The following is a 24,770-nucleotide window of genomic DNA, read 5'->3' on the forward strand; positions in this document are numbered from 1 at the left end:
CATGGGTACTGGATACCAGATTCCCAAAACCTTTGTGTGGACATAGTTATTTACTACTCTAATTTTATGTGGATGCTTTATTTGGGGTGAGCAACAATATTTCCTTATTTTTACATGCTGATATATAAAGAAAAAGTCCTAATGTGTAATATCAAAAGCAAACAAACAACTTGTTAGGAGCACAAGTGATTTGTCTTTTCTTTTCCAGTTAAGAGAGATTGAAATATCTGTGTTTCCCAAAGGTTTCTGTAATATTTAACATAGTTTTATATAGTTAATGCAAATTAGATGTAGTTATTCTTATGCTAATATTTTTCACAGTTTCTCATCAGTAATATTGTTCAGACTACTAACTGCCCTTCTAGTTTTATGGGTTGAACATCGCAATGAACAATTGGAATGGATTGGTCCATTGAGCTTACTGGAGTGGCTGTAATTGTCTAATTTAGGAAGCAAGTGACATTTTTCTTCACTTATGGAAAAGTTAGTAAAATCTTATGAGGGCTAAGGAATTCAGGAACGTGCTTAAGCACATTTCCAGCTTTAATCCCTTCAGTCCTATTGAAGTCAATGGGTCTTAAGCATTTACTTACAATTAAGAATATGCTTAAATGGTGTCCTGAACTAGGACCTAAGGTTAAGATTTTCAGAGGTATTTAGGTGCCTAAAGAAGCAGATGTGCCCACTGGGATTTTCAAAAGTGCCCAACCAGATTAGGTGCCAAACTCCCATTGAAATCAGTAGGATTTAGGCATTTAAATAACTTTAAAAATCTAGACCTAAATGTCTTTAGGCATTTTTGAAAAACCCGCTTAGCGCCAATCTGTATCTTTAGGCACCTATATACCTTTAAAATCTGGCCCTCGGTGACTATGGGAAACCAGAAAAAAAGCAAAATCTTGCTGTTTTTTCCCTGTGTGTGCTATTTTTTTATACAGCTCTATTTTACTGCTAACATGACATTTAAAGTACGTAACAGTAGGTATCTTTGATCTGAACTTATTTAAAAAACATGAAAATCTGAGGAAATGGGTCTCTCAAGTGAAAATGGTACTGATTGGTGCTACTAAAGTGCTTGTCTACAGCTTCGCTATGTATATCTGTGTATGTATCTATTTTCACAGTGCTATTTTTTTACTATCGAATTTGGCCTTTGCAAGCAAGAGGGACAGCTACGTGCTTACGGGGCAGGACTCCTGTCTTCTATTGGCGAATTAAAGGTATGTGAGTGAATGTACCCTGCAGGCTGAAATACATTTTTTAGAATGGTGGAAAAATATTACCGAAGTGTGAATATTTTTACTTTAAAAAAACTGTCAGGTATTTTAGATTGAAGGTTTACTCCCAAAATTCAGCAGGCATTTGGCGTGTGAAACAAGTTGATAAGGACTGATGTGCTAGAACCGACAGAAGTTGCAAAGCACTTTTTTGTTGTTGCTTGTTTGCTTACTTGCTTTAAAAGTTTTGGTAACCAATGAGACATATGAATTTACTGCTAGTGAAGACATATTAATCCCTTTCTATTTACTGAGTAGGAGATTTCTTACATCACAACTTCTGGGACCCTTAAGTAAAAAAACACGTTTATTTGAATATGTAAAAAAAATTGTTGGCATAATATGGCAATATAAGGCCAAATCCTGCTTGCCTTATTTAAGTGAGTAATCCTGTGTACTGCAGTGGGGTTACTCCTCTGGGTAAAGTCAGTAGTGTTCAGACCACAATCTAGAAATAGTAAGGCCCTGATGTAGGAAAACATTTAAGCATGTGCTTATATCCCTCCTTGTTCAGGAAACCATGTAAGCACATGCTTAACTTTACGCACATGCTTAAATGACCTTCCTGAATAGGGCCCCAATCCTTCAGAAACAAAGGTATTTAAATTTACATATTGTGAGCACTTCCATTGAAGTGAATTGGACTCTGCGTAAATTTAAGCATGTGGGTTCAATAAGTATTCACAGGATCACAGCAGAGCTGATCAAAATTGTTGAAAATAAAATAAAAAAAAAAAACAGGACAAATTTGCAAAATATTTGCAACATTTTTTTACTGTGTTTTCAACCAGCTCTAGTCAGGCACGGCCGTGCTCTTCTGTACTGGGGCCTAGAAATGCTATTAGTGCTTTTATTAATAACTCAGTCTCTCTACTTTTTCGCCTATTCTGTATATTTAAATGTCCTATCTGGAACTAAAGATGTCTTGCATCTGAAGAAGTGAGGTTCTTACCCACGAAAGCTTATGCTCCCAATACTTCTGTTAGTCTCAAAGGTGCCACAGGACCCTCTGTTGCTTTTTACAGATTCAGACTAACACGGCTACCCCTCTGATACCTATCTGGAACTAGTTAGACTCATTACGTCCCTTTTGTGAATAAGATGATGATGAACAGTAACAAAAAAAATATGAAAAAAGGGATAAGGAAAAAAATATTGATACTTTTATCATTGTTCTGAATACAATACAGGCTTTCAGTACAATGGCAATTTTACTCCTCACTGTATCAGAATAGTAGTATTTTACAGGGTTAAGGCTCAATCTATTAAAGTGCAGAGCACCTATGTCTCCCATCCCTTTGGTCCAACACCTTGAGAATTGAGTTCTAAAAATCTACACAAGGTCCCATGGAAAAGCAGGCCCTTACTTTAAAATAACAGTCACTTATCACATGATTTGCAAATATAAGCACATATGTGCAACCATGTGATTAGTCAAGAACATCATAAACCTTATGCTGTCCATAAATGAACAGATTATTCTTATCAAATAAACTGAAATGCATATTTCATCACAAAACAATAATCTTAACTCTGACCCCAAATAAGTATTATTTGTTCAGCAGTAATCTCAAAATATGAACGCTCAACCCTCTCCAAAGCAACAATAAAAATGATGTATATGCATATAAATGACATCTATTGATCAGCTTCAAAGGTTAGTCTACATGCCGTAATAATTTTGCCATAAATCAAATGCTTTTCCTATTATGCTACATATGCAACAATATTTATATACCTCTAGCAATAGCAGAGGGGGACTAATTTGCAGCATGAGTCAAATCACCAGGATTTGGCCTCTGTAAGGTGACTTGATGGCACTCATTCCACAGAACATGTAAACATGAATTATTGTACAATCAATACACCGCCTATTGTGGCCTTATTATGCAATGTTATCACTTCCAGCTGATTGGATCCATTCACTGCTCAACCCATCAGGCCCTCTTATTTCACCATGTATGTCAGTTTGGTTCCAGGGTTACATAATTTAATGTTATGTCAATGAACATTTTATTAATTTGATTTATTAATGAACATTGTATATGAGAAAAAAATGGGGAACTTTTCTTTGAATAATTAAACTGTAAAAGTATTACATAAAATAAGTGCAGGAGAACAGCTCTGCAATGATACCTCTTATCAGAAAAGGATAAATGGATAATATTTTCAAAAGTGCCTAAGGGCCAGATTTGCAAACATATTTAGAATTATAGAATCAGAGAAATGTACGACTGGAAGAAACTTTGAGAAGTCATCAAGTCCAACCTCTGCGCTGAAGCAGGACCAAGTAAATGTAGACCATCCCTGACAGGTGTTCTTAAAAACCTCTAATGATGGGAATTCCACAACATCCCTTGGCAGACTATTCCAGAGATTAACTACCTTTATAAGGAAAATTTTTCCTAATTTCTAAATTTCTTGCTGCAGATTAAGCTCATTACTTCCTGTCCTACCTCGAGTGGACATGAAGAACAATAGCTCATTGTACTATTTATAACAACAGTCTTCAAATATGTGAAGGAGTATCAGTCTTCTTTTCTCAAGATTAAACATGCTCAGTTTTTTTTAACCTTTCTGTATATATCAGGTTGGCTAAACCTTTTATCAATTTTTGTTGCTGTCCTCTGGACTCCGTCATATTTGTCCACATCTTTCCTTAAGTGTGATGCCCAGAATTGGACACAGTACTCCAGCTGATGCTTCACCCCTGCCAAGTAGAGTGGGACAGTTACCTCCCATGTCATATATATGGACACTCCTGTTAATACACCCCAGAATAATATTAGCCTGTTTTGCAACTGCCTCACATTGCTGACTCATATGCAATTTGTGATCCAACTCCCAGATCATTTTTAGCAGTTCTACCGACTAGTCAGTTATTGCCCATTTTGTTGTTGTGCATTTGATTTTTCCTTCCTAAATTAAGTACTTTGTGCTTGTCTTTATTGAATTACATCTTCTTGATTTCAAATCAATTCTCCAGTTTGTCAATGACATTTTGAGTTCTAATCCTGTCCTCCAAAGTGCTTTCAACCTCTCCCAGCTTGGTGTCATCTCCAAATTTATAAGCATACTCTCCACTCCATTATCCAAGTCATTAATGAAAATATTGAATAGTATAGGCTGCAGGACTGAATCCTGCAGGACCCTACTAGATATGCCCTCCCACTTTGACAGCAAACCCTTGATATCTACTCTTGGAGTATGGTCTTTCAACCAGTTTTGAACCCACTTTATAATAATTTCATCTAGACCACATTTCCCTAGTTTGCTTGTGAGAATGTCATGAGGCACTGTGTCAAAAGTCTTACTAAAATCAAGATATATCACATCTACTGCCTCCCCCCATCTTCTAGGCCAGTGTCCTTTTCAAAGAAGGAAATTAAATTGGTTTGGCATTATTCTTGACAAATCCATGCTCATTATTCTTTATAACTCTATTATCTTCTAGGTGCTTACAAATTGATTTAGGTGTCTAAAGATACAGATAGGCACCTAGTGGGATTTTCAAAAGTGCCTAAGTGAGTTAGGTATGTAAATACCCCTATCAATGGGAGTTAGGCACCTACCCTGCTTTGGTGCTTTTGATCTGTATCGTTAGGCACCTAAATACCTTTGTAAATCTGGCCTATAGGCATGTTTGAAAATAGGTCTTAGTCACCTATGTCACTTAAGTGTTTTTGAAAATCGTATCCACTACCTCATTCCCAGTTATATCACCAAATTGCTTCAGCGCTGACATCCCTCTCAGCTATGGCACACCTATATACAAATAAATCTGGATCTCAAGTATATTTCTGAATAGTAAATATACATATTTAATGGTCTTGTTTGTAAGTATTTAAAAAGCTGGAAAAGTGTCAGGCAACACAAACTGTGAATAGTGAATTTGCTGGGTAATATTTTGGCATATATTCAAGCTCAACCAAACCTCATTATCTCTCTTTTTCTGTCTGACATGGCTCTTCTCTAGAAAATTGGTCAATGGCTTCAGCAGTGAGAAACTAAAAATCAGGGGAATGTAGGTACAAAGCAGCTTTTTTCCCCCAAAGATTTTTTTCAATATTTAGAACTAGTCTGAATATCAGACACAACAAAATGCAGAAGAAAATGTGTGCTACAGGTGAAAAAATGCATTAAGCAGAAAATACAGAAAGCTCACACATGCAGACACACACAAAGGAGAAAGAAGAACAGGAGTACTTGTGGCACCTTAGAGACTAACAAATTTATTAGAGCATAAGCTTTCGTGCATATGCATCCGAAGAAGTGGGCTGTAGTCCACGAAAGCTTATGCTCTAATAAATTTGTTAGTCTCTAAGGTACCACAAGTACTCCTGTTCTTCTTTTTGCGGATACAGACTAACACGGCTGCTACTCTGAAAGGAGAAAGAGATGATTAAAACCTAAAACCAGTGTGGGAAAGGAACCAAAATTGTGAGTAGTTATAAAATGTTCAGCCCTAATAAAGTCAGGTTAACTCTAGATAAAGCTATTACACAATATACATTTGTGGTTTAGAAATCAGACTGAATACACAATTCAGTAAACACACTATTTCTACGAAGTAGTTATGATTCTAAAAAAGGCAGATCAAATGTGTTTAAAAATATGTTGTCCATTCATTTAATATGATATTCTTGAGCCTTTTCATTAAGGGTCTGAATCAAAGAACTCTGATATCAGTGGAAGTCTTCCCACTGTCTTCATTGGACTGTACACCTAGTCTACTGTGCCACATTGCTGTATCTAATGGAGAATCAGATTTCCAGTCCTGTCGTATGATACCTTTTTCAGTCAAAGATGCTCACAATAAAACATCTGATCATGAATAGATAAAACTAGTATGTCCCTGATTGTAACCTAAAAACTAAGAGCAGTGGATTTGACTACAACACTTTTTTTGTTGAGGGTGGAGATAATGGCTAAAACAACACCTGGATGCCCAGTACACATTTTACTACCTCTTACCACTACAGTGTTTTTCTATTTGTCTAAACAATATATAAAATTCTATTGGTATCATAAAAAGTTCTGGGAACATCAGCACACAATTTGGAAATGGCCCATTTGCAGATCAGCAGAAAAACATTTAGGAGCATGTTTTTCCTGGACTCTCTCATGTTCCCCCACAGAATAACAAGGCAATAAAATCAAAATAGGGATGCGGATAATTTCTTCTCACCCAACGGTCTGATTCTTGCCCACAGAGAGTACAGCATTTATAACCCATCTCAAGTTTCTCCTCTTGCTATTGGAAGGTTTTTTGCCTGTGTTTTTGTAAACCTTAATAAGTGTGTGTTAAATGATTACAACCAAGTCTTTACACTCAAATGAGCAAGCATACAACAAAACTCTTTTTTAATATGGCAATGATAGGTTGTCTCTCCCATCCTTTGCTAGCAGGGCAGGAAATGCTGTGGAGGTATTATGCTTGTTCCGAGCAAAAAGGAGCATATCCTATCACTCTTGAGCAGCCCCGTTGTCAAATACTGCTACCTTTCATAGGTATCAGCAAGGATTGAACTTGGAACCCATTGCTCCATAAAATACCAACTCTCCCAGCTTGAGCTAATGGAAAGTCCCCATTGACTGTACTAGAGCAACAGTTTATTTCCTGGGTGAATAAGCCTCTAGAGGTGGCTGCTTCCACAAGCCCTTGAGATGGTGTGTCATTTCATTCAACTGCAGGCTGTGGTACACATACACATTAGCAATTACATTCCATAATGACAGATAAAGGAAGAGGATAAGGGTAGGGAAATATGTACTAGATACTTACACAACTTGGTTGACTGAAAACATATGGGCAAACAACATATGCAAAGCAAATGGTGGGTAGCCAATATAACTGCACATGTTGTGGGTTTTTTTTTTACTGCTTACAACATTACATAAATAGCTAATGTCCATAAAGAAACCAGGATGTGACATTCTGATTACACCTCCAAATAAAATGGTCCAGACTCACCAATTTAATAGTTTTTCTGCTCTGAGATTCTGCCCTCCCTACCGAGCACATCCCTGAGCACTCCCTGCAGAGCGTTCGCTGAGTGCATGAGCATACAGAACATTCCCTACAGAGCAAGCAGACTTTGACATTCATAGCACTAGGCTCCACCTGAAAAATTAACCAGATGTCCCACAACCTTTCTGATGTTCTTGTTATTCCACTTTGCTTTAAGACAGCATAGGGAGGGGCCCAGGAGGTCTGGCTGTGGGCTCTCTGTCAAGCTCTGCCACTGCCAATTTCAGAATTTGCGTACTCCATTGTTCACAGTGCATTTTATGGGTACATTGCTTCAGAATTAAAAAATGTAGGGCCAAATCCACAAAAGGACTTTGGTGGCTAACTGCCACTTTAGGTGCCTAACTCCAGCATTTAGGAACCACTGAGATCCTCAAAACCCTAACTCAGCTGCTGCCTAACCCTACAGGTACCTAAAGTCCCTTGATGATTATATTGTCACTGTAAAATTACCCTAAGCACCCATGTTTGGTATGCACACAGCTGCCTCAGTCTTGACCTTGCCCCGGAGCTCAGTGCCTTTCACACGTCTAAACCCCAAATTAGGTGTTGCCCCATCTATATTGCCTGTCAGACCCAATGTAGTAGGTGTGCTCAGAGCATGCCTAACTCCACACAAAACATCTGGGAAGAGAAGGAAAAGAAGAAAGCAGCCTCCTTCATAACAGTTATCCCAATGGTTACAGCACTCAGCTGGGACATGGGAGACCCTATTTCAATTACCCCATCTGCCTGATAAGGAGAAGGGATTTGAACATGGGTTTTCTCTCTCTCAGGTAAGTGCCCTAACTACAGGACTAGAGTCATTCTCGCTTGCTCTTTGGCCCAATGAATACAGAAATACAGAGCAGCTCAGCTTCACCAGGAAAGACTGTGAAAGACCCACACCAAAATCTCCCAGTGCTTAAGACACTCACTTGCAAGTGGGTGACTTATCTACAGATCCCAGCTCCCCATCCCCTGAACCTGGGCCACCTGCATCCCGGGTGAGTGTCTTAACCATGGGGCTATAGGCTGCCACGGCCATTTTGTGTGGAGTTAGGCATGTCCCGCTGCAGAAAAATGGCTTACGTGCCTGGTTCCAGGAGAGAGTTCACGGCTGTGAGACCCAGCTGAAAACAGGTGCCTCACTCAAGCCTGGATTTAGGCACCAAACTCCCTGAGAAGGGCAGGGCTTAGGACCCACCCCTCTTCTCGGCAGCTGCATCTGCTATTGGCTAGCTTAGCCAGCTCCCCACCTAGTGCTCTGGCTTTTGTGGATTCCATTCTTAGGCACCTCTCTCTCCTCGTGGCTTGTATAAGAAGCCTAGGCACCTAACTAATGGGTTGTGGATTCCATTGGCTGGCAAAGTTCCTAAAAGTTAGGCACTGCAACACCGAGCATTGCAGTGTCTAAAGTCCCTTTATGGATTTAGCCCTGGTTTACACTGGGGCTGGGGGGGATTGATCTAAGTTACGCAACTTCAGCTACGTGAATAACTTAGATCGACTTACCGTGGATTCTTCACCGCAGTGAGTCGACTGCTGCCGCTCCCCCATCGACTGCCTGTGCCTCTCACCAAGCAGGAGTACAGGAGTCGACAGGAGAGTGCTCGGGGATCGATTTATTGCGTCTATATCCCCTCTAGATCGATTGCTGCCCGCCAATACGGCCAGTAGTGAAGACATACCCTTAGATAATTGTGGCATCAAAAGAAAATGTGACAAACCTGCTGGTACAATTGCTAATGCCACTTTAAAGGCAGAGGGTATCCAAAGGGATCTGCAAGGGAGGTATGGGGATTCAGCGGTGGGTCCCGGAGCGAGTGAAGGACCCACCACTGAATTGCTGCCAAAAACTCTCGTGGGGGGCCCTGAAAACTCTTGTGGGGGCCCCTGTGGGGTCCTGGGCCTGGGGCAAATTACCCCACTTGTCCCCCCCCCTCTGGGCGGCCCTGGGTGCAGGAAGGGTTCAGACTATTCAAGGAATGTCAAGTGGTATTGGAATGCAGTTATCATTTAAAATGGGTGCTGGCTAAGGCAGACCAGTTATCAACATGGTCCTTTTTATCGGTTTATGTTGTATTTAAATTTATGGCTATCCATAAATATACATGCACATATTCTACCTGAATAATTGAATTAGCATGTGCTTAGTGTTGTGATACTCTGAAGAGTCTGTTTAAAAAAAAAAAAGAGGAACCTTTGTACTCAGTAGACCTGTTCCCTGTGTGTAATTTATCTGTCTAAGGGTTATGAATAACACCTTTCAATGCAGATAGATAGATCAAGGACTTGCACTACTGAAAACAAATGCACTTGCCTTCAGTTCTGGTACCTCAGTGCAGAGCACCGAGAATAAATATACTTGTCCTTAGTCCTCTAAGGTATAAGACAGATACAGGAGCTAGCAGAGGTATTGTAAATAAAAAGTGAAGGAGTGGAAGGTGAACTGCCTCAAAATTTTGCAATAGCTAGTTCTCAGCATTGAAATCCAGAGTCTTTGTTCCTAGTGGCCATGTGCCAATCATGTGAGGAGGAACACTGCTCTAATAGCTATTCTCCAAGTAATCACACTTGTTTTCCTTGTCTTTCTAATGTCTGTTTGGTACATAAATATGCCTGTTTCTTCTTGTTTCCATGCAATATTTATTTGGTGCATTATTGCTCAAGTGTACTTGGTAGAAAGGTAATGTATTTCATCAGTACACACTAAGTGAACATTATGTAATGGTCTTCAGATATATAGTTCCAGTCCTAAACTCATTGTAATGAAAATGGCATGCATATATGGCCTGAAAATGGATGGCACAGATTATGTGAATGACTTAGTCAGACTCTATTTACCTGCAGATGTAATGATCAGTTCTGCCATTTAAGAGAGATTTTTGGGATACAGATGAGTGTAGTTGTATAGGTTATTTTTCTGGAATACATATTTTATTACTTTTTCCTCTTCCAGCTGAAGATTGTCGTTTCTATACCTATGGGGTAGATACATATCTGAACTGCCCTTGATTATTTAAAGTAATAACTTTGGGTGGAAAAAAAGACATTAGCTAATAGATTGAATTATTTTGTTCATGATGAAAGATCCATTGTGTGTAAAACATGAGAGATTAGCTATTGACTGGGAGTGTACAATAACCGTGATATAAAAGCTGGGTGTATACAGAAAACACTGCTTAGGCATTCAGGGGTCTCATAACACAGTTTAACAGATTGTGTGGTGTATTTTGCAGCATGCTTTGTCTGACAAGGCCAGTGTGAGAACATTTGATCCAAAGACTACTTGCTTGCAAGAATGCCTTATCACCACATTTCAGGAAGCTTACTTTGTCTCAGAAAGTTTTGAAGAAGCCAAAGAAAAGATGAGGTAAATTATTTCCCTTGACTCTTAAAAACAAAATCTTATTTTCCCTTCTCTGGATGTGGCAGAAATAGGTGTTAATTTTCTTTTTCTTTCAGGGACTTTGCAAAATCAATCAATCGTCCCTTTTCAGTGTATTTCAACCCATACACGCAAAGCATTGAAATTCTGAAAGACACCAGAAGTATAGAAAACGTTGTCCAGGACCTTCGGAGTGATCTGAACACGGTGTGTGATGCTTTAAGCAAAATGAACAGATATTTGGGCATTTAATGTCCACTGCTTCTTCTATGGCTATGCTAGCAACATCATGTGCTCCAGTTTTAGAGCCATCCATCTTCCCTCTGCAGCTTGGTCAGTGACTTGCATCATTGTGTAGCTCTAATTGTAACTTGCAGACGAAACAAGGCGATGCTAACGTGAAAACTCAACAAGAAATGTGGTGGCATATAACCAGCAATTCCATAAGGGAATGTCATGTACAAATACACTATTAAAAGCTTACCTGGCAATGATTTTGTTTACTTAAAGAGACTGTTAACTTAAAAGCAACATATAAGAAATGGCTCATGATTTCATTAGGAGTCTAAACACACAGATTCGTTTTTACAACCTCTTGTCCGCGTTAGACTCTGAAAAAACATTTTCCACCTTTTCTTTTTCCCTTGGATGGATCCATATTTCTCTCTCTACTGGTGAGGACAACTTTTCCTTTTATGCCTCTGTAGTTGAGTGTCTCCTGTGTCTGAACAATAGAATTTATATAATACTGAGAAGGGAGGGAAGGACATACATTGCTGTTAAAAGAGCTTTTGAGTTGTATTACCTGAATAATTGCAAACAATTTACAACTTTTGACAATTCAAATAGGAGGATATTTTTACTTAACACCTGCTGCTACTTGTGGATGCCACAGAAATACCAACTGACCTGTGACATAATTCCAAAAATCCTTCCCTTGAAAAGTGGAAATAATAGGGAGTATCCTGATATCACTCCATGTAGTTAGGTGTCAATGTAAAACCTTCTGTGATTACTATGTGCCTTCTGCATTCCCCTATTCAGAAATATTTTCAGAGGGATTTCATATTTTTATGATTCTGTGTTATCAAGTGGCACTCATTTTATGTTGAAATTACTAGCAACATTTAGAGCATCTGCAAAGCTATTTTAAACACCTATTGAAACCACTCTCTCAGCTGAAATATCTATGCAGATGCTCTAAATGTTGCTAGCAATTTCAACATAAAATGAGTGCCACTTGATAACACAGAATCATAAAAATGTAGGGCTGGAAGGGACCTTGAAAGGTCATCAAGTCCAGCCTTCCTGTGCTGAGGCAGGACCAAATATACCTAGATCAGGTGTTTCTCTAACCTGTTCTTAATAACCTCTATGATGGAGATTCCACAACCTCTCTTGGAAGACTATTCCAATTCTTAACTAGCCTTATAATGAGAACATTTTCCTAATAACCTGCAGCAAGGGACATTTAGGCTAGCTAAGCCAAGTACTACTTCTCCTACCTTCAGTGGAAATTGATCATTGTCCTCTTTATAACAGCCCTTAACATATTTGAAGATTATCAGATTCCCACCTCCGTCTTCTTTTCTCAAGATGAAACATACCATTTTTTTTTTTACCTTTCCTGAAATCAGGTTTTCTAAACCCTTTATCATTTTTGTTGCTCTCCTTTGGATTTTCTGCAGTTTATCGCCATCCTTCTTAAAACACTGCACCCAAAACTGGACACAATATTCTAGCTGAGGCCTCACTAGTGCTGAGTAGAGCGGGACAATTACCTCCTGTGTCTGACATACAACACTGCTGTTAATATACCACAGAATATTGGCCTTTTTGCAACTGCATCACATTGTTAGCTTTTATTCAATTTGTGGTTCACTACAACTCCAGATCCTTTTCAGGAGTTGTGACGATGGTGTCTGGAGGGGCTACACTGAGAATGCTTATTCAGGGCAAACTGCAAAGAATGGATCGAACAATCCCCCCAAACTGGTGGTTTATTCTATAATTAGATTTCACCAAGCCAGTAACCACACAGCTTCTGTAATCCCTTACTGATTACCAAGAAGCCAAAATACAGTCCCCTTTAAGCAATCCAGCCTTTGGCTCCCACCCAAACAGCCAAGTCTAGTATAGTCATGTTACTAACAACCTTATTCACCATATATAAAGTTCTACCAATCCCAAGAGACCAGACACATTGCCCACCAGGTTAACCAATATTTCATATCTCACCCAAATATATGCTTAGAGCCAATCCTTATTAATTAAATCTAAGATTTATTAATAAAAAGAAAACAGAAAGAGTTGCTATGGTTAAAAGATCAATATACATACAGATCTGAATAAAGTCCTTAGGTCAGTTTCATAGCAGAGATGGTGAGGCTGCTGATTTGTAAAAATCCTTCTGGAATCAATTTAAAAGGTTATAATCCAATAGGTAGTCCATGCGCAGTGTTTGTTCAAATTCTTCTATGAGAATTGCTGAGTTAATCCTGAGTAGACCTGGAGACTTCAGTCTTGTGGGCTTAGACTTTCCCTGTCAAAGACTAAGCAGATCTGAGGTAGAAAGGATCAGGCCCAAAACTTTCCGTATAGCTGAAGTTCAGTAGATAAGCGTCTTGACAGCAAATGATCACAGCAGGCCTTCCTTGGATGAAGAATAGGTAATGTACATTGTTGCTTTGAAGCTAATGTCTGTTTCCTAGGCGTACATCAGTAACTAGTTGTATTCATTAGCATAAGGCAATTAGCCATTCAAACAGTTCACAGGTAGTTTTACTATGTGGAGTTACAAATTTCAAAGAGAAATGAAGACAATATTATTATTACACCACAAGTGCATGTTAATGATAATATCCCCTTTTGACCTCTGAATCAATAGGATACCTAATGAATCATTAAAGACAGGAACAGAATTAGATCACATTGTTAAACATCTAACAATATATAGGTAAAAACAGACAAATACAATTAGTATCTACTTTTGATCTTCTAACAATGCAGGCCTACATATTAAGGATTCTAATCTATTTAACATGGCTTTGATAATTATCTACAAGGAATGGCCCTGTTTATCATTTCAATATTCTTCTTTGTCCTTAAGGGTTGTTTTTAGGTCACTCAGCCTGCTGGTTGGTTGCTTAACCCTCGCTGGCTCAGTGTCACAGGAGTATTACTGCCTAGCCAATTATTCCCTATTTTGAGTTTGTGCATTTGATTTTCCCTTCCTCGGTGTAGTACTTTGCACTTGTTTTTACTGAATTTCATCTTGATTGTTATAGACCAATTCTCCTGTTTATCAAGATCATTTTGAATTCTAATCCTGTCCCTTGGAGTGTTTGCAACCCCTCCCAGCTTGGGGTCATCTGCACCTTGTATAAGCATGCTCTCCACTCCATTATCCAAGTCATCAGTGAAAATATTGAATAGTACCAGACTCAGGACAGATCCCTGTGGGACCCCACTAAATACATTTTACCACTTTGACAACAAACCATTGGTAACTACCCTTTGAGTATGGTCTTTCAACCAGATACACATCCACCTTATAATAATTTCAGATGGACAATATTTCCCTAGTTTGCTCATGAGAATGAAATGTGGAACTGTGTCCAAAGCCTTGCTAAAATCAAAATATATCTTGTCTACTGCTCCCCCGATCTACTGGGTCAGTAATCTTGTCAAAGAAGGAAATTAGGTTAGTTTGGCATTATTTGTTCTTGAGAAATTCATGTTGATTATTACTTATTACCCTGTTATTCTCGAAGTGCTCACAACTAGATTGTTAAATAATTTTTTCCAGAATCTTTACAGGGATTGAAGTTAGGTTGATTGGTCTAAAATTTCCTGGGTCGTCTTTGTTATCCTTTTTAAAGACAGGTGCTATGTTTGCCCTTCTCAAGTCCTCTGGGGCCTCATTCATCCTCCATGAGTTCTCAAAGATAATCATTAATGGTTCTGAGATTGCTTCAGCTAGTTCCCAAGTACCCGAGGGTGAATTTCTTTAGGCCCTGATGACTTGAATACATATAACTTATCTAAATATTCTTTAATCTGATCTTTCCCTATTTTGGCTTGTGTCCCTTCCCCTTTGTTGTTAATATTAGATCTTTCCCTATTTTGGCTTGTGTCCCTTCCCCTTTGTTGTTAATATTAACTGTGTTAAGCATCGGGACACAATTAACCTTTTTAGTGAAGCCTGAAGCAGAATAGGTATTAAATACCACAGGCTTCCTGATGCCATTTGTTATTAACTCTGCTTCCCTTCTAACTAGTGGACCTACACTTTCTTTTGTCTTTCTCTTGCTCCTAATATATTTCTAGAACCTCTTCTTATTATCTTTTATGTCCCTTAGCCTTTCTGATTTTGTCCCTATTTGCTTGTGCTATTCTTTGAATTCATCCTTAGCAATTTGTCCATATTTCCACTTTTTGTAGGATTCCCTTTGTTTTTCAGGTCATTAAAGAACTCCTGATGGAGCCATATTGGCCTCTTACTATTCTTCCTACTGTCCTTCACATCAGGATAGTTTGCTGCTGTTTGCTTTAATGCTGTCTCTTTGAAAAACTGACAGCTCTCCTGAACGCCTTGTCCCCATAGCTTATCTTCCGGTGGAGTCCTACCTATCTGTTCTCTGAGTTTGTTAAAATCTGTTTCTTGAAATCCATTGTCCTTATTCTGCTGCTCTCACTCCTTCATTTCCTTAGAATCATGAAAGCAATAATTTCATGATCACTCTTTCTCAAATTGCCTTAACCCTCAGGTTCGCAACCAATTCCTTCCTGTTGGTCAGAATCAAGTCTAAAATGGTTGCCCCGCAGTTTCTTCCTCCACCTTCTGAAACAAGAACTTGTCCCCAACACATTCCAACAACTTACTGGAGATTTTGTGTTTTACCATATTACTTTTCTGACAGATGTCTGGGTAGTTAAAGTCCCTCATTACTACCAGGTCTTGGGTTTTGGATATTTCTGTTGTTTTGTTTTAGAACTGCCTTATCCACCTCTTTATCCTGATTTGGTGGTCTATAGTAGACACATAACATAAGATCACCCCTGTTTCCTCCACCCCTTTTGTCTTCACTCAGAGACTTTCAACTGGTCTGCCTTTCACCTCCTTCTGGACCTCAGAACAAGTGTATATATTCTTGATATATAATGAAACACCCCTCCCTTTTTTCCCTGCCTGTGCTTTCTGAACAAGCTATACCCCTCTCTACCAATATTTTAGTCATGAGATTTATCCCACCAAATTTGTAAAGCCAGTTAAGTCATAATGTAGCTTGTATACTAAAACTTCCAGTTCTTCCCGTTTATTCCCCTTATTCCTTGCATTTGTGTATAGACATCTAAGATGTTGAGCAAATTCCCCCATGGTTTTCCCTCTTGCTTCTCCTATGATTCTACTGTAATTTTCCATTTCCTCTCCCACCAACATCTAGCACTCTAAGGTTGCCTTTTAATACTTACCTGTTGGCTTTTGTCACCTGCCCCCTTTGAGCCTAGTGTAAAGGCCTCCTTGCTAGGTTGGTGATTCAGTGTGTGAAGATACTCTTCCCCTTTTTGGTCAGGTGGATCCCATCTCTTCCCAGCAGCACTCCTTTCTGGAACAGCATCCTCTGGTCGAGGACACCATCTGTGTAGCCAGGCATTTATCTTTAGGATGTGCATGTTCCTGGCCCAGCCCTTATCTAACATCAATAACTCATCCTTAAGAAGAGGTAATCTGTAGGGATAATGATTATCATAGAGATGGCTGCCATCTCTTTGAAGATATCTGTAAGATAACAAATAGACCTTCTCTCTCCTCTGGACTATCCCTGCTTCATTCTACAAGGTGAGGAAAAATCCAGTATTAGATTTAACTGCGACTGCCATTGGTGCAAAGGAGAAGCTGTTGGCTTATCCCCAAGGAATCAGTATGCTGAAGGAGTTCTTTATTTACTCATGTTAGTGCTGACTCCATTAACTGGCATTTATCACTGGAGAGTTTGCTCGTGACCCTGCACCGAAGTTTTTCTGACTCTCCTCCTCCTCTTTCAAGTGGAGTCTGATAATATCTTTCAGTGCTTTGTAGAGAAAATGTACCTTACCCGGGCTTCCTTTGATGGGTCTGAAAATCACTAGAACAGGAGTCACAGAATCCACTTGGTTCAGGAGTCAGGTAATCTAACAAAGGAATCATCACTGCTCATTTAGGTAACATTAAGCCATTGTGAGAAACATATAAACAACATTCACAAAGGTACTGAGGTTTCTTCCTTGTTATAGAATCATGCAGAGAAGCACTTAATATTTATATTGTCTGGATTTATTCTCAACTGTTCTGAATAGCTTGAAAGAAGGCTTCTGCATCAGTAAAACAATAGAAGCACATCTCTGTTTTGTTTTGTACAGTTAACAAGTAAATCTTATTAAGGATTAGGGAGAAACTCTTGAAATCCAATAGCCATTTTAGGACTAATGATGGCAAAGAAACTGTCTATGATGAAGATATAATGTCAATGAAACAGAACATTGTCAAAGGATAATGGGCTTCCACTGCTAGATATATGCTTAATCCTATGATTTTATTTCTATTATACACCATGATTAAAAATAAATTAAATATAATAGATTGAGGGGATAATGATGATTAAGAGAGACAATTGCTCATTGTTCTCATATTGTAAAGCTGCATTCTGATAGGGTTAGAGAAAAAAATTGTCTAGGGGCCTCAGCCAGTCAGACTCCAGGCCTCAAGGAAGGACATGTTAGAAAGTGGACCAGTGGGTTTTTAAGAATCAGATAGTTTCATCTTAGCAGAAATTTCTCTTTGCAGTTTTTATTAGCAAATTAAGATCAGCCATCCATCCATCTCCATGGATGACAAGCTCATTTGGCATAATGAGGGAATTATGGACAGTTGTCAAATTACACAAATGTTTCATTTAAAATAGGTCTCATTTATCTAAGGTGTTTTTAAGCTTTCGTGATCTGGAATCTGGACTTCTGGCTTAGACTCATTTATTTGCTGTGTAATTCCAGACTGATGCTTTATGGGTCTGAGATATATGTACTTGCTTTGCTTGCACAGAGTAAATGGGCCTAATCTTAATGAACGTAAAGCATTTCAGCATTTACCAGCATGCAGAATCTAACATGAAAAACAGCAATCTGAGACACTGCAGCAAATCCAAAGTTTCATTAGCAAACAAAGACATAGTTCACGTTGTTTCATTTCCTCTATTCAGGATGGAGGGGAGTGCAGCAGGCATTAACACAATATGTTGCGTTCTCTAATTCATTTGGGGCCTGATCCAAAGCTCAGTAAAGATTAGGCCTTTCAAATAAAATGGGTCTAAGAAGTGGTTGAAAAATATTCCAAGAACCCTTTTTTCCCCATCAAAACCAAAATGTTTTGCAGAAAGGTAACTGTTTCAATGAAATTTTTGTCAGGATGATTTCTCAGGTCCAGGATGGGGGTGGAGGGAGGGAGGAAGAGAGAGAGAGAGAGAGACCAGAATAGCCAATAGCCCCATAGTTAGGACACACATCGGGGATGTGGGAGACCAAGTCCCCACTTCATATCAGGCAGAGCAGGGGGTTGTACCTGGGTCTCGTATCCCAGATGAGTATGGAGCAGAGACTGGAACCTGGGTTTCTCATAGGCTATTGTGCAGTTGGTTGCTCTTATCCTATTTTTCCAAAATAATTTCAAAAGATCTCATCTTGGTTCTGCACTGGACCAAAAAGAAATTTTGAAACCTCAAATTTTTGTGTGAAACTGAATTGTTGTTTCCCTAATTTTTATTGCCTGTTGTTATGAATCTTTTTGTCGCCTCACCTACAGTGGGGGAGGATGGGGAAGAGTACAAAGATTCCAATTTGTCTGAGTCTTCTTTGGGAAGCTTCTCTTTTACAGTGGATTTGCAAAAAAGTTTCACATGGTCTGAGGGGACTGGCTGCCTCAAAGGACTGAAAATGAGGTGAGGCTTTCACTCTAGGTTGCTAGTTCAAATTCAGTCCAGCTTAATAGTTCCCGAAAGCTGTTACCTTCTGGTGGCAATATGGCTTATATATGGTGAGTTTGTGAGTTTAATCCAGCTGCAGTGGTGTTCATATATATATATATATATATATATATATATATATATATATATATATATATATATATATATATATATAAAAAATGCATAATCCCAATTAGACACTACTGTGGAACTTTAAAAGTCTCGCTATACCACTCTCTTCTTTTGGTCTCTGAATCATCCCAGGTAACTGGCTCTTTGCCACTCCACCTTCTGATGGGAGGATCCCATGATTTGAGTGCACTATCACAGACCATTTGTCCTGACAGGACCCTGTGTGTTCATGGAGGGGTGGGTGGATACCTCCTTGTTACTTCTCATCGGAGGCAGAAGACTGAATTCTCCAGACAGCCAGCAGTTCTCTTTTTATAATCGAGGTTAGTTTAAAGATGAAAAAAAAAAAAACCAACCCATAAGTGTTAAAGGCATGGTTGATCACACTGAAATCTGTGCTTTATTTCACTACAAGTGATTAGCTAAGGGAATATAGCCTAAGTGCCTGACAAGAACTGAATCAACTCATTCTCTTAAAAAGTCAGCTCCTCCCCCCACCCCACTCACAGCTGTCTTTCCTGCAGCCTTCCTAGCCTGGGCAAGAGGCTATGGCCTTGTCTTCACTGCATAAAAAGGTGTGGGTATGTGTTTTCTTCTGGATAACTAATGTGCGTGAACTATCCTGAGGTAAAATCACAGTGAAGAGAAGGCGCTTTCGTTTTACTGTGAGATCAGCTAGGCAAGGTCAACCCCAGGTAGGGGTATAATACTACTCCACCTAGTTACCTCATGGTCAAACTAAAGTGTCATGTTTTCACCTCAGGATAGCTCTCACACATTAGTTACCGCCAGGTAAAAAAAAAAAAAACACCTTTTTTTTTTAGCAGTGAAGACACTGGCTATATCTTTCCAAACATATAGCAGATTCCCTGTTAGCTCAGTGGGAATCCATTACAATATTGCCCAATAGTTTCTTTGTTACAATAGTATCCCCAGGGAGGTAAGCACTGTTTGCCTCAACCTGTTTTTCTAGTACTTACCAGCTTGGACCTGGACCATCAAGGGAAATGATCCTATTTTTGTTTTATAATGGCTCTTATCCATAACCCTGAATACTTCATTTCTGGAAGTAGTCCAGAGGCATTTTCCCTCCTTCTCAATGAGGAATTGGTTGATAGCAACAGATTCTCCACTGTAGCTTTAAAATACACGAGCCAGGGGACACAGATAGTATCTTGGTAATGCTTCCAAACAATAATTATTGTCATAATCATGGTGAAGGTTCCATAGATAGAATAGGCATCCTTATTGGCAGCCTCCTGTAAATGAAACCTCCATGGAGACTAAACTACTTCCCCATCCCTAGATAAGGACCCTCCAGGTTGAAGTACACTGGGAAGCTTGCACTGCCTCAGTTTGTAGCTGATGTGTGGATAAAATAAATAAATACAAATTCAGTGTTGTCAGTCCAGAGCCTTTCACAACCACTAACTCTCTTAACACAAAATACCCTCCACAAAACACGATATCCTCAAATAAAAAATTTGCATCTTGGCCAACTGCTGAGATTTAATGCTCCAATTGAAAATAGGTCCTGAAAGCTGCCTGGAATTTAGCCTGAAGTGGATGGTTCAGGTGAACGAAATGTGACATGGATAACACAGTCACATGCTTTCAAAATGCAACCGATTTTTTTTTATGACGCATACATTTCAGACTGCAAAAAAATCACTGGGGAGGAAAGTTGCTGTTGCCACCCACCATGTTCACAGGTTGAGTTGGCCTAGCAGCAAGAGGTGGATTTCAGTCCCTGTTAAGAGGGCAAATAGCCCAAAATATAAACCAAACATCTGCATCTGTGGCTGCTGCATATAGCATTAGCCAGATCAGGTGGGATAACTGAACAACAACAAACCACCCCAAAACCAAACAGCCTTGCCATCCACCGGAGGCAAAGTGTGTTGTGGGAGCAGCCTGGCTCAACTCAAATCACACTTTCATTTTCTATTAAAACAAGTCTCTATAAAATAGAACTCGGATGGTATGTTTTTGCGGTAAAGGTTCTGAAGAGAAATACTAATTCTGGAAAGATGGATGTTCTTAGCAGTTCTCTCCCTCAAGCCATTCTTGCTGCTGCCTAACTTTCTCCCCACTCTTGCTAATTTACATGAAACTAAAGAAGTGCTGAATCAGTGGCATTATTGCCCAGGGCTTGCAAACTGGTGAATACATCTCATATGCAACCCGCGCCCCCCCCCCCATTGTAGTGAATAGCTAACTTCATAGACATTAATGAGGCCAATTATTGGTAAATGAGTGTAAGGTTATGAACACAGTAGATTTGCCGCCCCAGCAGAATTTGTTCTTGAGGATCAATTTGGATGAATTCCCTTTTGATAATTACACCTGATTGATCATTATATGTGGAACTAGGAAAGAGCAAGCTCCTCAAATCAGACGTGCTTAGATGTAAAATCTCAACCTTGCAAGGACAGCACATGTTCTACTAGGCATTTTATTGCTAGAGCCAATCAATTAAATAGAATTGGCTCAAAACAGCAGGGTTAGGTTCTGTAGCTGCTGCTGAGTTGGACTCAATGGGCCAGATTTTTCAGCTGGGCATCAACCTGGCCTCTGTTTTATGGTGTACATTTGTGGCTGCAAAAACAGGAGCGGATTCTGACAGGTTGGCCCACAATGTCCAAAATTCTGGGGGTTTTGCTTTTCCAGAAATAAATACATTAAAAAAAAATCTTTATAACCAAACCAAGTGCAAACATCAGCACAAAAGATTGACTCACACTGTACTTTTCAAAAGCCATGTCTCAAAGAGCCAGTTGATTTTTGCAGGAGTTGATCAGCGCAGTTAATACAGCTGAGGGAGGAAGCTTTTGGGCCCATAGTGCAGTAAGAGAACATTATGTCCTGATTATATTGTATAACAAGGAGCAACATTAGAAAACCACTTCTGCCTCAGAATGGAACACCCACTCTCATTCACTGAGGCTTCTGCAACCTCAAATAGCTGCTACTTGGTTTCCTTCTGTGACTTGCGCTTCACAGCAGAGCTCTTCCTATAATCAAGTTTTTATGTGGGTGGGTTAGGTGCATATGTATGTAAGGTAGGATGCTTTTAACATGCAGCTTCATGACAAACCAGATGTTCCTACTTGAAACCCTTCCTTCTTACCAAGGATTGCTTCTGCTTGAAAAAACACAGGTCTGCTCTCAGTGACATCCTTCTCTGTATCAGGCCTGGATGATAAGGACAGGAACTTGCACCCACTTCTAGGGATGCTGGAACAGTTTTTATAGGAAGGATGCCGAGAGCCATTGAACCAAACTGTAAACCCTGCATATAATGGAAACCCCTTGAAGCTGGAGGGTGCAGTAGCACCCCTAGTTCCAGCACCTATGCCCACTTCAGAGCAACTTGCTGGCCAAATAATCCACTAGAAACCAGGATTTTAGCAATTCTACATCATCCAGTAAGAGTATATAACAATCCTCCTCCTCTGGGGCCAATACCATCATCTCTCCGGTTCTCTTGCAGGGCTTAGGAAGTAACAGATCCACCTTTAGGGTTCTCAGCTATGCCAAGATACTTAACCCTCATTTTAAAGATGGAATGGGTTAAGTAGCTTACTTAGGAAGACTAGTACTAGAAGCCATTAAGTCAACAGTTCCCACAGGGCTCTTCTAAGTATAAGGGAAAAGTGTGGTATTCTCAGATACTCCGGTATAGTGCCTTTTGACACATACTGAATGTTTTAATGAGGCATCGTCAATGTGTACAGCCATGGTATGTACCCACTGTAAAACTCAAGAGAATCAGAACAATGGAACAGGCTCAAGGGATACCATATGATACTGTGCGTTTTCCCTGGCGTAACCTTGCTTACAAAGGAGAGAGAGTTCTGTATTCACAAACATTATGTGCTCCATTAGTGCTCCATTTCATACAGCAATAGCTCAGGTTTGTCTGAGTTTCAAATGAAAACCTGGTCAGAGAGAGTAAATTAAATCTAGAATGTAAATGTCCCTGATGTGCAGAAAGAAAAGGGGAAGTGGTAAGTGAATATAGGAAATTGGAATATTATGTGTTGGGAGGGCATTTCTTCCATCCTTGTAGCTAATGGACTGAACAAAAAGTGAACAATTTGTTTCATATGATGATTCACTAACAATCTAACTGACAAGGTTTCCATTTCTGAGTCCTGTTTCATATTCAGCTCTTGTGTTGTAGTGCAATAGTGCAATTATCTATCTATTACATTTCATAAACAGGGACGGCTGCGATGGATGAGAAGAATAAAAATAGCTATATAAATCCTTGCTGGTAAAGGCTGGAGGAAGGGGAAATGAGGAAAATGTTATCTTTCAAATGCTTTATTGTAGCACTTTGGTAAATTAAACTAGATTTCCAGATAGAGCAGAACAGAGAACTGACCCAGCCTTGAAAAGATAGACCCAAAGGGGAAAGTGTGGATGGGAGGTGGGTCTCACTTTTCAGTCTCTATTTACAGTTTAATGCTATCTCTACCCAGCCTGTGAAAGGAAATCACAAAATGCTTCCTGGTTGAGTTCCTTCATCAAATGTTTCAGATGAGCTGACAACACACACACCAAGGGAAAGTGGATGCTTCTCCCAAAGGGCCCTAGTACACAGTGCTTAGGCTGCTTTGCAAGAATGAATGGTATCCTGATTCTGTATTACTACCGACTTTCTTGAGCATAGATATCACCCGGAATAATAAGAATTTCAGTTTTCAATCAGAAAATGTTTGTGCGCCTGCTCCAATGGTTTACATATATTGTTAATGGAAATCAGTGTCGTCAAATTGCTTGCATGAGGGGGAAAAATAGGAATTGATATTTATTATTTGTTTTACTGTAGTGTCTATGAGGCCACATTGTACGTGGTGCTGTACAAACACATAGTAAAATGATAGCCCTTGCCCAGAAAACTTTACAGTTTAAATTAAGACACACCAGTGGCTATAAAAACCAATAGGAAGAATAATGGGAAGGAAGATGAGGGAAATGGCAATAAGAACGTACGCTAACAAGGCCAGCTATGTGCACAGCTAGAGCATTTTGATTGTTATATTAAATTATAAACTATATAAACACATAAAAGATAAATAGGGGACATCCCTGCCAGCGATCTACCTTCCAAGGTCCCCTCCCCTATGTTCTGATGAGACTGGCTGTTCATGGCAGACCTGAATTAAGCTCTTCATAAAAAAATAAGCTTAAAGATGATGCTGAAGTTGCGCTTAGCCTGACAGCAATTTAAACTGAAGTCAACAACAAAGCCAACAGAGCTGCTGAGATCCAAGATTTTGCGCAAAATGAAACTTTGGGGATTGCAGGGGCCAAGATGATATGAATACTACACAGTTAGTGGCTTTAGAAACAGGAAAACTTAAGGTACGGACAGAGCAAAATGGTTACACAGTGCTACAGTGGCCCTCTGATGCATGTACACAACTGCAGTTGACTTGAATGGGAGCCCTGCATGTACATCTCCAGGCAGAATTTATTTTTAAGTGGTTCATTTCTATAAAGCATTATACAAAGGAAAGAGAAAGCTGCAAAGGACGTTTTCCTTCAAGATCAACAGCGTGGCTAAAAGAGAAGAAATGGAGAGATCCAAAGTAGCAGTTTAACCAACAATGTCTGTTCTGACAGTTTGTCAGAAACCATATAATGGCAGCAGAGCATCTCTTCACACTGTACAGGGAAGATCTCATGTAGACCAAATGTAGCCAGTTCTTACAGTACCCCAAAGGCTTTGATATAGAGGGTATTCAAAGGCTTTGATATAGAGGGTATGTGGAGCAGTCGGTGGCTCCAGGCCAGAGAACTTCTGGGCTCTAGTGATTCCTGGCTGTTAGCTGGCCCCTTGGGGGTCATAGCCAGCTGGTGTACATTACAGTGACCCCCAAGGCTGTGTGGAAAGATGCCTACAATCAAGGAGTCACAACTGCCTCATTGTGGTGTATTCACTTCTGCTATGC

The 24,770-nt window shown here is 39.5% G+C and overlaps 1 protein-coding gene across 1 annotated transcript in view; it reads left to right on the forward strand.

The window, feature by feature from the left end:
- The window catches only part of TPH2 (tryptophan hydroxylase 2), a 76,147-nt gene extending 64,978 nt beyond the window's left edge, over positions 1-11,169 (forward strand). The window contains exons 9-11 of the mRNA XM_005305100.5: positions 1,125-1,220; positions 10,530-10,663; positions 10,756-11,169. Of these exons, the coding sequence (XP_005305157.4) occupies positions 1,125-1,220; positions 10,530-10,663; positions 10,756-10,930 (405 nt within the window). The 3' untranslated portion in view covers positions 10,931-11,169. The remainder of the gene's footprint in view (positions 1-1,124; positions 1,221-10,529; positions 10,664-10,755) is intronic.
- Positions 11,170-24,770: the final 13,601 nt, after the last annotated feature.

Source organism: Chrysemys picta, chromosome 1 (assembly GCF_011386835.1).
Source record: "Chrysemys picta bellii isolate R12L10 chromosome 1, ASM1138683v2, whole genome shotgun sequence".
NCBI lineage: Eukaryota > Metazoa > Chordata > Testudines > Emydidae > Chrysemys > Chrysemys picta.